This window comes from Microdochium trichocladiopsis (assembly GCF_020744255.1).
Source record: "Microdochium trichocladiopsis strain MPI-CAGE-CH-0230 chromosome Unknown B0I36scaffold_12, whole genome shotgun sequence".
Classification (NCBI taxonomy): Eukaryota; Fungi; Ascomycota; class Sordariomycetes; order Xylariales; family Microdochiaceae; genus Microdochium; species Microdochium trichocladiopsis.
In genome coordinates, this window is record NW_025763555.1 from 24066 (window position 1) to 38488 (window position 14423).

The window sequence follows — 14423 nt, forward strand, 5'->3', positions numbered from 1 at the left end:
TATACCGCCTTACCTATGCGCGAAACCGCCCCGCGCCACCAGCGGCCGGTCGCCCCCTGAAGCCTCTTCCGCCCGTATCCGAGCGTCTACTGGCCGACTCGGGCAGTCACCTCAGCCGCCATGGCCCGGAGCTCCCAGCTTCTGCACCACCGAGTGTACCGCGGACATAGGGTGTGCAATTAGCAGCTCAAGATATCCCTGACGTGACGTACAGCTCGTTGTTGCAGGCCCTGCTGCGGACTCCATCGTGCCAGCCTGCCGATGTGCCGCACGAGAAGCAGCAGGTGTTACGCTCGGACGCTATGGTCCTTCTGTTGGTGATCGGGTTGGTACTCGCATGTGTGGAGCAGGCGTTCTCGTACAGCTCCTGGTGGATCTTCCTGGGGTAGTGACCACTAGGTTACTGGCGAGGGAAATGGCCGTCCAGAGCCTCTGGACAGACTAGCGGGTCAGAACGGGTAAGTCGACGTCGAAGCAGTCGGGTGTGAGTTAGTGTTTATTGGGCGCGAGGAAGACGGTGATATAGCCGCGCAGGTAGCAGTTCTGGTCATTATCGTTCGTCGACGCAGAGGGTCCTACCGCCCAACGACGAGAAATCTCCTCTGCTTCTGATATGTCTATTCTCCATGCACACTCTTCTTGACTCTCGCATATCCCATCTCCTGTTTCTGTCCCGTCTGTCAAGGGTGCGCGGACAAGAGCATCAGACTGAGTGGATCTGCGGGCTTGAGTAAATACCCAAGCACCCCACCAAAGAAGGTTGCAACGGGCTGACACTTCTCGAGATGCAGGTACGCAAATCAAGCTGCAGAGATCTGATGTCGATCATGTAGTATCATTACGGACATTAGGAACAGCACAACTCGGCCTCTTTTGTAAAAGCAATACCCCTCATTGATTCATGGGACGAGTTGTGCGTGCGACTTCCGCTGGCATGATAATACACGCTAAGGAGCCATTCCCGACTTTCCGTTTAAGTGTTTTGAAAATGAAAATACAAGTAGTAATCCATAGTCATCTTGAAGCTGACGCCATCCGTCTTCGCTTCTGGTGTACATCTTCGATGACTCAACTTTTGGACGGTATTCAGTTGAGCTAGGCGGGTGAACTGTACTGTGAGATCCACACTTGCCCCGGCTGCGAAAGCCATGCAAGTGGGATCTGATTGGCTGCACTGTGCCGACGATACTGGACTATGCTATGGGAACTCAAAGTTCTCGATTGATTTGTAGACGTCGCCGACAACGCAATCACTTCGAGAATGCTTTTCTTAACTTCTGAACGCAGCAGCAGTGACAGCGGCAGTAGCTTCAGATCGCGGCAGCACATATTGCCGGGAACCCTGAAGCACCACCATCTGAGGCGTTCGGGGGATGTCGAAGTGGGGTTCCCCGCATTATTGGGTACTGATGACGCTTGTGCTGGCAGGGCAACCAACCACATGCAATTTCTAGGTCAGCCCACTGGAAAGACAAAATCAACATTTCCGATCATTCATCAACCCCCAAACATCACCCTCGACTCTTGCCTTGCCTAAACGCCTACAGAGATTGCGACAGCGCATTGCGTAATGTACGCAAGCCGAGCTGCTATCCAACGCTGGCTCCCCGGACGGCGCGGCGCCACCGACAATAACGGCAACACGAATACACCACCGAACACAGCTGCAGTGTCTCATGGGCGCAAGCGCAGGACCAGGCATAGGCATTCCTCATATCCGTCACCCGATCCGTCCTCCGACATGCCAGCCAGCAAGCGCCGCGCAGAGGATCACGATCGCGATGACCTTTCTAACAACGACGACTACCGCGATGCTGTAGACGAGTGCGAGCCCGAGGCACAGACGCCTAGAGGGCCGACGCGCAAGTCGGCGGTCATGACGACAGCGTTTATCAGCGACACATCTTCCACTACGACACGAACAACCGATTCACGAGCCTCGTCCCTGTCGAAACGAGCCCGCAATACACAGCAGCTGCTGACGAGCGCCTCGATCGCGTTTGCGTCATTGTCCGCCGCTGAGCCGGCTCCTCCACCGCGACTTAGCAAGCTGGTGGACCAGCTTAAGAATCTCGACGCCGACAGACACTTTGTGTGGCCTCAAGTGCGGGCCGCGGTCGAAGAGCGGGCGCAGTCCGATCAGCGGTTCAAGCAATTGGCGAGGTCCATCTGGTATGCTCCCGGGATCGAAGGCCAAGACGATGAGTTGCAGCCGGTACGAGGTCCGCCCCCGAGCGTCGAGATGCTGGGCGACATCCTGGATGACTCGGCCGACTGTGCCGCTTGGATGGACCCCGAGCCGTCCTGGAATGACGCGGTGCACTGGCAAATGCTGCGTCAGGCTGTCGTCAAGGACCCGCAATTTAGAGCAACTCTCCGGGTTTCGAACTGTACGACAGCCACCATCCGTGCGGCCTTCTCCCACCAGTCGGCAGCAGGACTGGCGACAGCAAGCGTAGGCATCCTGGGCACAGCGAACGCCAAGCTAGGCGCCGTGGCAGCGAGCACCAACACCAGCACCAGCACGTCTAAGAAGGTCGATTACTGCGTGACGATCCTCGATCGGGGGGACGCGCGCATCGCCCAGCTGGTCAAGGCAGGCGTGCTGCTTAACCATACTGCATTCGAGCCGTACACCAAGACGCCCATCGGACTGTCCATCGAGACCAAGGCCCGCAAGGCGGACGAGGACGAGGCCCTGGCGCAGATTGGCGTATGGATCTCGGCGCAGTACCAGTGCCTGCAGGACCTCATACAGAGGAGCATGCCCTCACTGGAGCAGGCGCAGGCCGCGTGGCGGACTGCGCTGAAGGAACTCGAGTTCCTGCCGGGCGTCGTGGTGCTCAAGCACCTGTGGTTCTTTGTGGCGGCCACAAGGCCGGCGCCCGAGAGGCCCGACACCCTCGTGTGGCATCGGGTGTACATGGGCAGCACGGAGACGCCAGAGGGCGTGTGCTAGGTCATCGTTTGCCTGAGGATACTGCTGTTGTGGGTGAGGGATGTCTACTGGCCGTGGTTTGAGAGATGGGTGTTGTATGAGGCACAGGCTGGATCTATGTAGGCGATGTATAAGAAGTAGCAGCGAATGATACCCATTGTGATTACAAGCACCAACACCTGACCTGTGCCTGGAGAACGAAAGGACCGCTGCTAAATATCGCGCAAAACCGGAAGACGCCAGCCCGGCAGCCCTGCGCATTTTCCACTGGCAGAGCACCTCAAAATCGCGTGCCCTCGCAACCGACATATCGAATGTATCTTGATCCGTGCTTTCTGGGCTGTCGCGCGGCCAGGACGACAAAGACGACTTTGCTGGCTTCGTGAAATTTCGCTCGTATCAATCATGAAGGTCCTTGGTCATGGTATGCACCCGCGAGAGAGTTACTGATGTCTCTGGTACGGACACTGCTTCTCAGTTTCCTAGTGTTTCCTTGGCGGCGGTTCTGTAGTGCCACTGACTTTGTGCTTACGCCGATGACAAGGTTGATATTGTTGTGTACAGCATGAGTTCGTCGCGGTGTGTCTGTAGCCTTCCCATTTCCGTGGTCCACTCAATCTTCTTCCAGTTTCTCGTAAAGGACTAGTCGCATCGTAAGCGGCGTCGCACTTCCGAGGTGCTGACCCTTCACACGCCACGCATTACTTCACGGCTGTATGTTCGTGGTGCCGTCTCAGGATGGTGCCTGCAGGCAGGCGGACACCGCGTTTCTTCCCCTGCAGCCCTGCGCTCGCCTCTCATTAGCACGACCTTCTCCGCCCCTGACAGCTCCCACTTTCAGCACATTTCATCTCACCACATACGAGGCAATCCGCCGTAGAAGACGACTTCTAAAAGTGTGTTCTTCGGACCTTTTCCGGCAGTCGTTCTAGAGATGGTAGACAGCTCACGTCCGGGACCTCCCCACCGCCAACTGTGCCTGTCAGCAGCCCGACCGAGCTAAACAGCACCCCTGATCGAATCCACCATTCTCCGTCACGCCTCCCGCCACGTCATACGGCTTTGCTGTATTCTCAATCCTAGGGCCACTCATTCTCATGGGGCTCATTGTCCTGGCCTTCTGTTATTTTTTGGTTAGTAACTGGGTCATAGCGGTGGCGTATAGAAGGGAACGACTCCAGCATATCCGCGAGGAGAGGACGACCTAGGAGGTGTTCATGGAGTGGCGAGTTGCCCGGGTCGCCTCGGAGATCCCCCAAAGGTCGTTCAGGAGAAGGCCTATCGCATAGAGTGCCGGGGCAACGATACCAAACCACGCCCACTCGGTGTGATGCTAAAGGGTCCGGCCATGCTGAATTATACAACGTATTGATTAATGAGCAGGCATGGCGTATCCAAAGACTTAAAACGTCGCCTCCACCGGGCCGATGCGGGTGTTATTACCCCTAGTCCTAGTTTCTAGATCAGTAGTGACTGAGGTACTGCTAACTAGCCTATACAGTGGACAGACAAGCAGGCTGTGGAAGACATTCAACGCCAACTCCAGGGCCATGGGTTCCCGAAGCCCATGGATGTGGACGCCACCTGCGAACCTCAACGCCCAGCACAGAAGCGCCTCGTTGATGCGTTGACTGCGCCGGTAGACGACACTCTCGAAGGCTACTATCAACGCCGGGACAACCTCATCGACGCTATTGTTGCTTACTGCAGCGTGGTGGAAGGCCGAACCGTACGCAGAACCAATAGCTCGGCAGTGAGCAAGCCAGCAACCAGCCCTGATTCCCGCCCCTCAGAAGAGAGCCCGCTAGAAGTTGCCATGTTGTCTGTATTCATCAAGCACGAGAAGGAGCGGCCGAGGCGGTGCTTTTTGTGCATCGGCGCTGCACTCTCTCTCGAGGCGAATGTCCCTCGCTTGAAAGAGCTCACTCATGAATTTTACACGCCTGGTGACCTATCCAAGCATTTTCGTCGAAGGCATCTCAATCAGTTGTCTACTGATGCTAAGCTGCGATGTGAGGCGTGTGACTTGGATTTGGAGTGCGAGATGCATTTAAAGAGCCATGCCTTGAAGGTTTACGGCACGGTTCCCTAGATTTGGAATAGACTAGAATGAAAGGAGTTGCTATTCGAATGCTACGGTATCCGGTCAACGGGTCCGTCAGTGAGCAGCAATGTCTAGGCGGCTCTCATCTTGTCTCTGCGTTGTCGTCGTAACACCAGGGACATGGTGTACAAAGCAGATAGTGCCCTATTAGCCTACTGGCCACCAGGCGTAATAAATTTGTGTGTGTGTGTGTGTGTGTGTGTGTGTGTGTATGTGTGAAAGACCGGCTGGACCGCTGAGAGCATGACACATAGCCTTAGGCTAGTAACAAGCCACTCACGCAATCGCGTGTTGCCCCTAAGGATGAGGCTGATAGGACAAAGTCATGGAGGTGCTGCAGCGGATACACGATCTCCTCGGCCAACGAGGCCCGTCATGGGATGCGGACTCATAGTGCCGCCCCCTCTAGCATACCTGAACGTAGATGCGAGCTCCAAACTTGCTGCTTATGTTGTCAAATCGTGTGTCGTCTCCTTTGCATGAATGCTGTGATTCTCCTTGGCACAATTACGTTTCTTTGGAACTAGATTGGTATGGTTACAGTGGTGAGGCAGAGGGGAGTTAGGAATAACGCCTAGGATCGGGCCGGGCCCTTTCTTGAAAGTGGATATGCGTCAGGCCTGGACCTTTTTTGAAGCTCCACCGCTCTGACTCCGGCCGCGGTATCTCCCCCGACACCTGGAGACCTGAGCCACATTGGCGACGAAAACAGCTGCGTGGAGGAGCACGCCGACGGCCGAAAAGTCTTCCTGGATGAGGAGGACTTCCACTGGCGAGCGAGATCCAGCCATGGCGGCAGGTCTAGACCGCCGGATGAACATCCCGACGGCCGGGAAGTCTTCTTGACCGACGAGGACTTGCAGTGGTTGGGCAGCCTTGGTGCCCGTGGACAGCGAGCCAGGTTTGAGCACCACACTGGCGTGATACTGAATGAGCAAGACCTGCTGGGGTTGGAGAGCCTGGGCGACCTCAGCCGACAGCACCTCGCATTCGGCGATCACCCGGACGGCCGTTGAGTCTTTCTCGACGACGACCCCCAGCCGCCAGGGCCCTGGGACCATCCAGACGGCCGTGAAATCTTCCTTGACGGGGACGATCTGTCCTTGCTAGGCCCTTCGACGGGCCATAGCCGATTGATCGCCAGAGCAAACCCTAGCGGCGACAAACCCGCGAGCAACAAGACGTGGGAGAACAAGAGACGCCGCGACTAGCGAGGACGGCGACTGTCCCTCCAACGGAGCGAACTGAGCCAACGTATATTAAGGGGCGAAATGACTTCCCGAGCGAGTGAGCGGCAGGGCTAACTGCCTTGCAGACGTTTTCAGTATGGACATAAGCGTGTTTTTATTCGGTCTGGACAGCAGAGCTTCTTGCGGTGCACGGCGGGGTGGTTCGGCGCGTGCATTCAATCCACACAGTTGTGTGGCGCCGTGAAGGTTTTTCGCCAGCACCCTCGAACCACAAACAGACCACGAGGTCAACGACCACCGCACCTCCACGCTGCTTCCAAAGCCAAAAGGCTGTGCGAGGAATACTGGTGTTAGAAAACCACTCGACTTGACATTGGCTGACGTCGATGGAGAGACAGGACACGACACCTTCCGATCCATCCGGCGGGAGGCGGACGAGGCGAGCAATTTGGGAGCATCGGCGCATCTCCCGGCAAGAGTGCGGAACAAGCCTATGTGCTGTCGACTGCAATGGAAGCTGCTAAGACCGGAGGATCGACTGCAGTGTCAGCAGACCTGTTAAACTTCGTGCACAAGACAAGTGACCGCACCGCTCCCTAGGACGCAGCGCGCCACGATTGAGCATTATCGGGAAGATATGTCTATTCTGCGTCTCTGGTCCGCAAGACGTGGTCGGCTGCGTTTCGGAGACGATTCGTGGTAACGGGAAGCTGGTCCTGGGGTTGCGCCTGGGGTTACCGGTGGGCCGGAGCGCCGTGGTTGTGGCCAGAAGCCAACGGGAGAGGGGCGGTCCAGCTCGTACCTGGGCCATCATTCAGACGTGGTATCGCGGGATCGTGGGATATGCTCCGAGTCATTTCTGGGCCGTCATGTACCATGGCACCGCCCGCGTATCCTGTATTCCCTAGCTCATACCTAGGCCGTCTCGCGTTGACGTGGTATCGCCGGCGCGGTGGCCGCTGCATTTGAGACCTGCGGAGACGACATGGTGGCTCGAGAGGACGGTGCGCATGTCGATCGGCCTAGCTGTTCGTATACTTTGCATCCAGTGTCCCCGCTTTGCACCTTGGCTCTATCGGCTTCTTCTACGCGGGAGAGGTCGACCGTACAGAAGAGAGTGTGCGAGACGTTCGAGGGGGTCCCAACGAGGACGGGGTTTGGGGGTCTGGGGGCTCGTTGGTTGGGTCGTCGGGGGGCGTACGTGCAATATCTGCGTATGCCGCCTGTGGGCTTGTCTAGGGAGAGGACGTGAGGGCCGGGCTCTTCATGATTGCGTCGAGTTGCTCTCGGACTCGCCTTAGCTCCGTACCCATGAGGGACTTGCTGTCTTCGAGCTGCCTTTGGGTGTCGTCGAACTGCTGTCGGGTACTCTCGAATAGTTGACGCGTTTCGTTCAGCTGTCTCCTGGTTTCTTCGTGCTGCCGCTGGGCTTCTTCAAGTTGTTGACACGTCTCGTCGCGGTGCCGCTGGAAAGCGTGTGACGCTGCCCAGGGAGCAGCTTCTGATTGCCCCAAATTTGGGGGTCACGTGCGAAGAATGGTCCGTGCACTGGTCTCCCCGAGGTGCTTCAACCTCCATGAGGATGTATCTCATGATGTTCCTCCATGGTTTGAGTACTTAAAGGCCATCTGCCCCCTCTCTCCTGGCTCTCTGACCTTCTCCATTTCACATCTCTCGACCCTGACCGTCCAATAGCGAAATTGCCGCATCTCCCCTCCCCTCATCTCCGCCAACATCGTCCATGCGGCCGCCCCAATCCCTGACGTCGCCATGCTTGCTCTCGGCCACTGGCCGTCCAATCCCAGCCCCAGGCCTTGGAGACGGCTATGATCGCCCGTGGTCCTCCTTCGCGACATGGGCCGGCTCTCTGGCCTGCCCGTGTGAGACTGAGTGGCCCTTATTCGCTACTTTGCGAGGGGATCCTCATGCGGATAGACGTCAACTCATCAAGGCCACCCGGCCCAGGCGGTCTGAGCGTGGCGGATGCAGCATGGCACACGCGTGCGGCGGCTCAGCAAATCTATTGGCTTGGCGGCCACTTCGCGGACATCAAACCTGGTTGGAAATGGAAAGGACCGCGCTCCAGGCTGAACCAACGGCCCGTTATCTCGTCAGCCAGGCCACTTCGGGGACCTTTCCTGCTCCTCATCGAACCCTCTATTGGACGACGGAGGTCACCGAGGGAGTGATGCCATGTCATGGGCAGGATGCGGCAGTTCGTATCCTCGCGAGGTGGAAAAGGGGGGCGGGGGCCAGGCGCCAACGATGCGCATCCCAGTCTGCCCGTCCGCCAAGCGGAGGCCAGCGGGCAAGCGGGCAAATGGAACAGGTCATGCGAGCCTGGGAACAAGGCCTGATGGCCGCTCCGGCGACCTTCCTTCCTCCTCATCATACCCGCCATTGGATGGAGGTCACCGGGGGAGTGCCGCCATGTCATGGACATGATGCGGTGATTCGTATCCTCGCGAAGTGGAAAAAGGGGCCAGGCACGCCAACCATGAGCATCCCGGTCCGCCCGTCCGCTAAGCGGAGGCTACCAGGCAATCAGGCAAGCGAAACCGCAATCACGCAAGCATGAGGAAGATAGCCTCACGGCCATTTCGGGGACCTGCTTGTCGAGAAGTGGAAAAAGAGCATAAGCGTCGCTACTCAGAGCATCATGAGAGATCGGGGGTCGTCTATATAAAGACACAAGCACCACGAAGAGCAAGAGCACTGCCTCGGAATCCTGCATTCACAACCCATCGGGATCACTCCGCGTTCCATCTTATTACACCCATTACCTTCCACCATGACAGCTACTCCCTCACCTCACCAAAACGACCATGTCGCCACCACGCAGGTGCAGGATGCCACGGATAAGCACATAAGCTCGCGATGCCCCAGTAATGCTAGCAACGACACAATCGATCATTCCGCCGCACGTCATCCTCGTGTTATTGAGCTTGAGGGTGAATGGCTCCGCAACCACGATCCTATCTCTATCCTCTCAGATAAGACATCTCTTCTTGAATCCATGAAGCAGCAATGCCTGGTGCAGAGGACTGCCGCAACATCCCATGCACATGAGCTCTTGAACTGCCACATGTCCAAAGGCGTTAAAGACAGCATTGCCAAACAACAGTTCATGGACGCCTCCAAGCTGTACGGAATCATCTACTCGCTACAGGGAATCCCCCTTTTTCTCTGTGACCGGGATGGGCCCCTTGGCATGCTTGACATCAAGGCCATGAGAGAGGAGGTCACACTCCAAGTCAGCGAGCTGCTTGAAATGGCGGATCAGCATCATCGGCGGGCAACGGCACGGGTTCAAGAAACGGATGATGCCAATGGGAACGCCGCAAGGCCAACCAAACGACAACGGTCGGTCTAGTCAGACTGGACAACCTTACTTATTGGAGGCAGCTCAGACTCTGCCTTGCCCCGGTTCCTCTGGATTCTTGTTTCCGACCAACAGGCGCAAGGGTGGGGGCGGCGCTGTCATGAGGCCCGTCTATAAAAGACAGGTCATCCCCTCCAAACATCACACTCTGACCATCGTTCTCTTTCATTACGCTTTCTTCGCCAGTCTTCACTCCAGCATCAGCATGGCCTTCGACCGACCAGCACTCAGCCGCAAACGCCACTGGCAGGCCAGTGGCACCGACCACCTACCCCGCCACCGCCAGAAACGGGTCTTCCCCCGCCGCGAGGTTATCGACATTAGTAGCGATGAGGGCGAGCTCGGACGAGTTCCCCAGTGTCAGACACCGGCCCCTTCCCACATACCGACCCCTTCCCACGTACCGACCCCTTCCCACACACCGACTTCTTCCTACGAGGTCATCGACATCAGCAGCGATGAGGGCGAGCTCGGACGAGTTCCCCAGCGTCAGACACCGGCCCCTTCCCACACTCCGACCCCTCCCTACGGGACAGGGATCCAGCGGCATCAGCCGGACGTCAATCCCGCTGATGTCTTCGCTTCTGGCAGGGGCGGGGCAACGCGGTGGCGTCTTGAGCGTCGCCAACGACGGTCTCCCCCCCCTGCCAGAGATGATGACCGACAGTGATCCAGCAACTCGACATCAGTCAGAGGCCGTTGCAAATACGCCCTCGCCTATGTCTCCTCCCCGCTCCCCGGCACGACAGCTTCAAGGAGAAAGATGGGTGGTAGTAGCAGGCGCAGGGATGAGTACACCAGCAGGCTTTCCAGTTAGTAGCTTCTCCCTCGTGAACTCCTTAAAGCTAATAGGTCTAGGACTTCCTATCTCGTAAGGACCTTCGGCGGAACTTCGACGCCGCTATGTTACGCTCCCCAGACGCGGTCCGCGAGTACCTGGCTGAAGTTGTGTCCTTCCAGGCCAAGTCGAGCATCGCCTTACCTACGTTGGCTCACAAGTTCATCGCTCAACTCAGTTCGACTGGCCAGCTGGTGAGGGCGTACAGCCAGAATATCGACGGGCTGGAAGAGAAGGCTGGACTCGCCTGCGGTTTTGATGCTTCTGCCGTCTGCATCCAGCTGCATGGCTCCATCCATTCTTTACGATGCTCTCTCTGCCTGTATCGGCCTTCGCTTGGTACGGTCGCCCCCGGAAGCGAATACCTCCGTTGCGAAGACAGGGCGAGGAAAAGGGAGGACGCAGGGAAACGGAAATGCTCGAGCGGCGCCCTCCTTCCTGATATTCGACTCTACAACGAAGTCCATCCAGAGGGTGATTCAATTGCGGAGGCAGTACGCTATGATCTTGAACAGCAGCCGGACGTTCTGTTGATTATGGGGACAAGCCTGAGTGTGCCGGGAGTCAGGGAGCTGGTCAGGGTCATGGGAAGTGCCGTTCGTGCCAGCGGCGGGAGAACGGTGCTTGTCAACAGGAAGCCCCCTCCAATCGCGTTCCAAGGTTTGATTGATGAGTGGGTGGCTATGGATTGCGATGAGTGGGTGAAGGGCCAGCTGTGTTGAGTCTAGTGATGTAATGAGGGGCCTTCCAGAGACACGATGTACGTACGCTCGCTTTTTGCAATAGGAGATGTTCTGACACGACGTGCTGTCAGATAAGTCCTGTTTCCGGAACCGTCAGTGGCCGGATCCGGAAGGCCATGAACTGCCGGATCCGGGTTGACTCAAAGATGAGGTCTATATAAGGATAACCAGAACCCAACCTTGTAGCAGAGAAGATCAAGAAGAAGAATCTCTTTTCTCGTGATATTTCATCACCCTTCCCAAGACGTCGATATTAGCCCTGATAAGGGCCCGTACGTCTGACACGTGCGAGCTGCAAGTTCACAACAGTGGCTGATGTCAGAAGCCCAGGCTGTCAGCCACCCTGGTAGGTGGCTAGGTTTCCTCCGAAGAGGTCACGTGCTTGGTCATCTGATTGCCTGACAGAAAATGTACCCACCTGCTCAAGTTCCCGGAGCCCAAGGCACCACGCCGTTCCCCTTGCTTGGGGCGTCGCGTCGTCCAAAGACCAGCGCTGACGCCTAATAAATACCGAGCACCGCCTCCGCGTGCGCCTGAGGTGCTTAGGCTCCGAAGCCATCTCCTTCAACCAAACTATCATTCGCAATCGTGTCTGTCTGAGCCATTCACGCAGCATGACAACAGCTGTTCGAGCCCTACATGCCTGGCCTGCGAAGGGTTGCTAACTTCTCTTAGATTGAGCACGCCGAGGCCGGAACTTCTGCCTTCATCGCCGCCTACAAATTCCCTGCCCAACAATACGCTCGAACACTGCATTGGACGGCACAACGCGCCCCTGGACGGTCTCGGATTGTTGTCGGCGGGGAGGCCGTAGACGGCAAGCGTCTTGATTCCGAAGATAGCGTCCCTGTCCCTGCTGGCAAAGTACCTGAGGTGTATGAGATGGAGGTTCGATTTTCTAGTTGACATCTGAGAAGAATATACTCTGACAAAGGAAGTTTCCAAACTCTGGCGATGTTTCAATACATACGAGGTTTGCCTTCCTGAAATGTAAAGTCCCCCATTCACTATTGTTGTCGAAGACATCTCCAGTGGTCAGGTCAACTCCGTCGCCGACTTCTATCTCCAAGCGTACCTTCTCCCCAAGAAAATGTGCTGTCACGGTTGGCGTTGTTCGCATTATGCCCCAGCTTGGAAGTTTAGCAAGATGAATCACAAACCCCTCGGAAAGGAATCCCCGGAGTTTGTCCTTAAACGCTGCCGTGAAAGCCCAGTCTGACACAAGGCTGGTGGTAGTAGGCTGTGGGAGATCGGGCTCGTCCAAGATGGCGTTGCTACTTTCTGGGAGTGAAATGAGTACCTGCATTTAATCGACCGAGAGGCAGGGCTTACCCTTGAAAAACCGCCGAGACAGTGCCTCGTCCTTCGTTTTCCAGTGTCTGTAGAGTTTCCACCAAAATGGTGGATATTCTGGCTGCTGAAGGATGTAATTCACCGCCGAAACGAGCGCTTCCTCATGCTTGACAATGGTTTTTATCTCGTGAACATGGAGATATCGTACAAGCACGGTGAATGCCTTGATTGGCACGCCTAGTTTGACAGTCGACGCTTGGGAGTAGCGGTACCTAAGACTTTGGTACTCGGATGGTTGGGGAACGGGAAGGTGCCTGGAAACCTCGCCTTGAGCTTAGTGAAAACAGCTGAGGCGTCGGTACGAGTCGAGGCGTCGTTCCAGGCGGCGGCACGTTTCCTCGTGCCGGGACGTTTCCTCACGCCGGTAGGTTTCTTGGCGCCGGTACGCTTCTTGGCGGCGGTACGATCCTCGGCGGCGGTACGATCGTCGTCCGACATAACGAGGATCCTCAAGGAGGGCTGATGGAGGGGGGTTGATCTCAAAGGGGGGGGGTTGACTCAGGGCTGGGGTTTTCTTGATTTCAAGGTTTCTTGATTTCAAGGTTTCTTGATTTCTTTTGTGAGGGGAGCTGAGGTATTTATGGGCCAAAGGGAAATGTGATTATGCAATATTTCGATGCTCTGCCAAATTGCATGTAACAGAGCGTCATTTTAACGAGGGTGTGGCTCATTGCCGAACCATCACCATCCGTACCAGTAGGTCTGCATCGCCGAGAACGGCTCGCCTGGGCTGGCTTCCTTGGCGTAAGGCCCGGTAGGTGTCGAGGACCCCTACCTACTTCATACCCCCAAATGATCGTACACTATTGGAGGACACAGGTGCTAGGCCATCAAGTCGCACAGCCCTAGAAGATTGCACGGATTATCTATGAGTAACGTATTCCACGGGCGAGTGGCCCACTCGCCCGTATGGACCACTCGCCCGTGGAATACGTTAATGCTATTCGGACGAACAACTATTGCTATCCGGACGAACAAGGTCACGTGACAAGGAAAATTTTCTACAGATTCTAGGCTGATTCCCCCTCTTCGCTTTTCACATAAAGTTTGTATGCAATTGAGAGCGCGAATCAAATCACATTTAAAGCACACATAACAGAGCAAATTGCAAGGCGAATCAATTACGCTCAAATCGCTCAACAAAGGCATTTCCCTCAAAATCAACAAGTCCGCGCTTCCATCGCATTTGGAAGCGTGATGAAGGTGCGAATGCGTGGGATTGCGTGAAAATGAAGGATTGTTGTGGTTCGGGAGGAGCTGTGGGTCCATCAGTCCGGAAGAACCTGTTTCCGATCACGTGTGCGAAGGCATCTATGACGTGTCCGACATTTTCGATCACGTGCAGGGTCGAACAGTCACGTGTGTGGCTTTTGTTCGTCCGGATAGCAATAGTTGTTCGTCCGAATAGCATTACTCTTATCTATACCTTATATGTCGGTGGCAGCCTTCTGACTCGCACTTCGATGAACGGGCAACAAGAATCTTCCCAATTCAACATCGAAATGCATTCTGCTGGGCCGATGCGGACTTCGGTACTGTAACCGTAACACTCCCCCAGAAATAAGAAACGTAGGTTGAGAGGTACATGGAGCAATGTATTTCGGTGCCTTGCGACTAGCGACGTTAAACCCAGTTTGACACATTGTCGATGATTTTTGGGACTCGTTGGATCAACGCCGAAAAATGCTCAACAAGCCCGGCCTGTGTCTGAAAATTCCGGATACGACTCTACCGGCGAATGAGAGGCATACCAGGCTATCTCAACGTTACTAAGTTCACCCCTGATTTCTCTGATACGACTATGACTATTTATCAATTGAACCAGTAACAGGTTCGAGAGAATGCCCTAGCAATACTAATAAGAGTGTGGCATTT

At 55.9% G+C, this 14423-nt stretch overlaps 5 protein-coding genes across 5 annotated transcripts; all 5 read left to right on the forward strand.

Annotated features, from left to right (window-relative positions):
* Positions 1-1470: 1470 nt before the first annotated feature.
* On the forward strand, positions 1471-3142 carry B0I36DRAFT_336329 (uncharacterized protein). Its single transcript, XM_046155592.1, has one exon. It carries the CDS (start codon positions 1571-1573, stop codon positions 2957-2959), a length of 1389 nt encoding a protein of 462 aa, XP_046005635.1. The 5' UTR covers positions 1471-1570; the 3' UTR covers positions 2960-3142.
* An 893-nt stretch (positions 3143-4035) lies between these two features.
* Positions 4036-5030, forward strand: B0I36DRAFT_354891 (uncharacterized protein; the record flags this gene model as incomplete). The annotated part of the gene is made up of 2 exons (XM_046157363.1): positions 4036-4071; positions 4440-5030. 2 exons carry the CDS (start codon positions 4036-4038, stop codon positions 5028-5030), a joined length of 627 nt encoding a protein of 208 aa, XP_046005636.1.
* A 2818-nt stretch (positions 5031-7848) lies between these two features.
* Positions 7849-9181, forward strand: B0I36DRAFT_41341 (uncharacterized protein). The gene has a single exon (XM_046161994.1). The coding sequence runs from the start codon at positions 7974-7976 to the stop codon at positions 8808-8810; it is 837 nt and encodes a 278-aa protein (XP_046005637.1). The 5' UTR covers positions 7849-7973; the 3' UTR covers positions 8811-9181.
* Positions 9182-10476, forward strand: B0I36DRAFT_41387 (uncharacterized protein). The gene is made up of 2 exons (XM_046162012.1): positions 9182-10426; positions 10473-10476. The coding sequence occupies exon 1, from the start codon at positions 9553-9555 to the stop codon at positions 10282-10284; it is 732 nt and encodes a 243-aa protein (XP_046005638.1). The 5' UTR covers positions 9182-9552; the 3' UTR covers positions 10285-10426; positions 10473-10476.
* Positions 10477-10517: 41 nt separating this feature from the next.
* On the forward strand, positions 10518-11174 carry B0I36DRAFT_377756 (DHS-like NAD/FAD-binding domain-containing protein; the record flags this gene model as incomplete). The annotated part of the gene is made up of 1 exon (XM_046160590.1): positions 10518-11174. The coding sequence occupies one exon, from the start codon at positions 10518-10520 to the stop codon at positions 11172-11174; it is 657 nt and encodes a 218-aa protein (XP_046005639.1).
* Between the last annotated feature and the right edge of the window lie 3249 nt (positions 11175-14423).

Coding starts and splice junctions, on each gene's coding strand:
- B0I36DRAFT_336329 (XM_046155592.1), top strand. CDS start 1,571: ATGTACGCAAGCCGAGCTGCTATCCAACGCTGGCTCCCCGGACGGCGC.
- B0I36DRAFT_41341 (XM_046161994.1), top strand. CDS start 7,974: ATGCGGCCGCCCCAATCCCTGACGTCGCCATGCTTGCTCTCGGCCACT.
- B0I36DRAFT_41387 (XM_046162012.1), top strand. CDS start 9,553: ATGATGCCAATGGGAACGCCGCAAGGCCAACCAAACGACAACGGTCGG.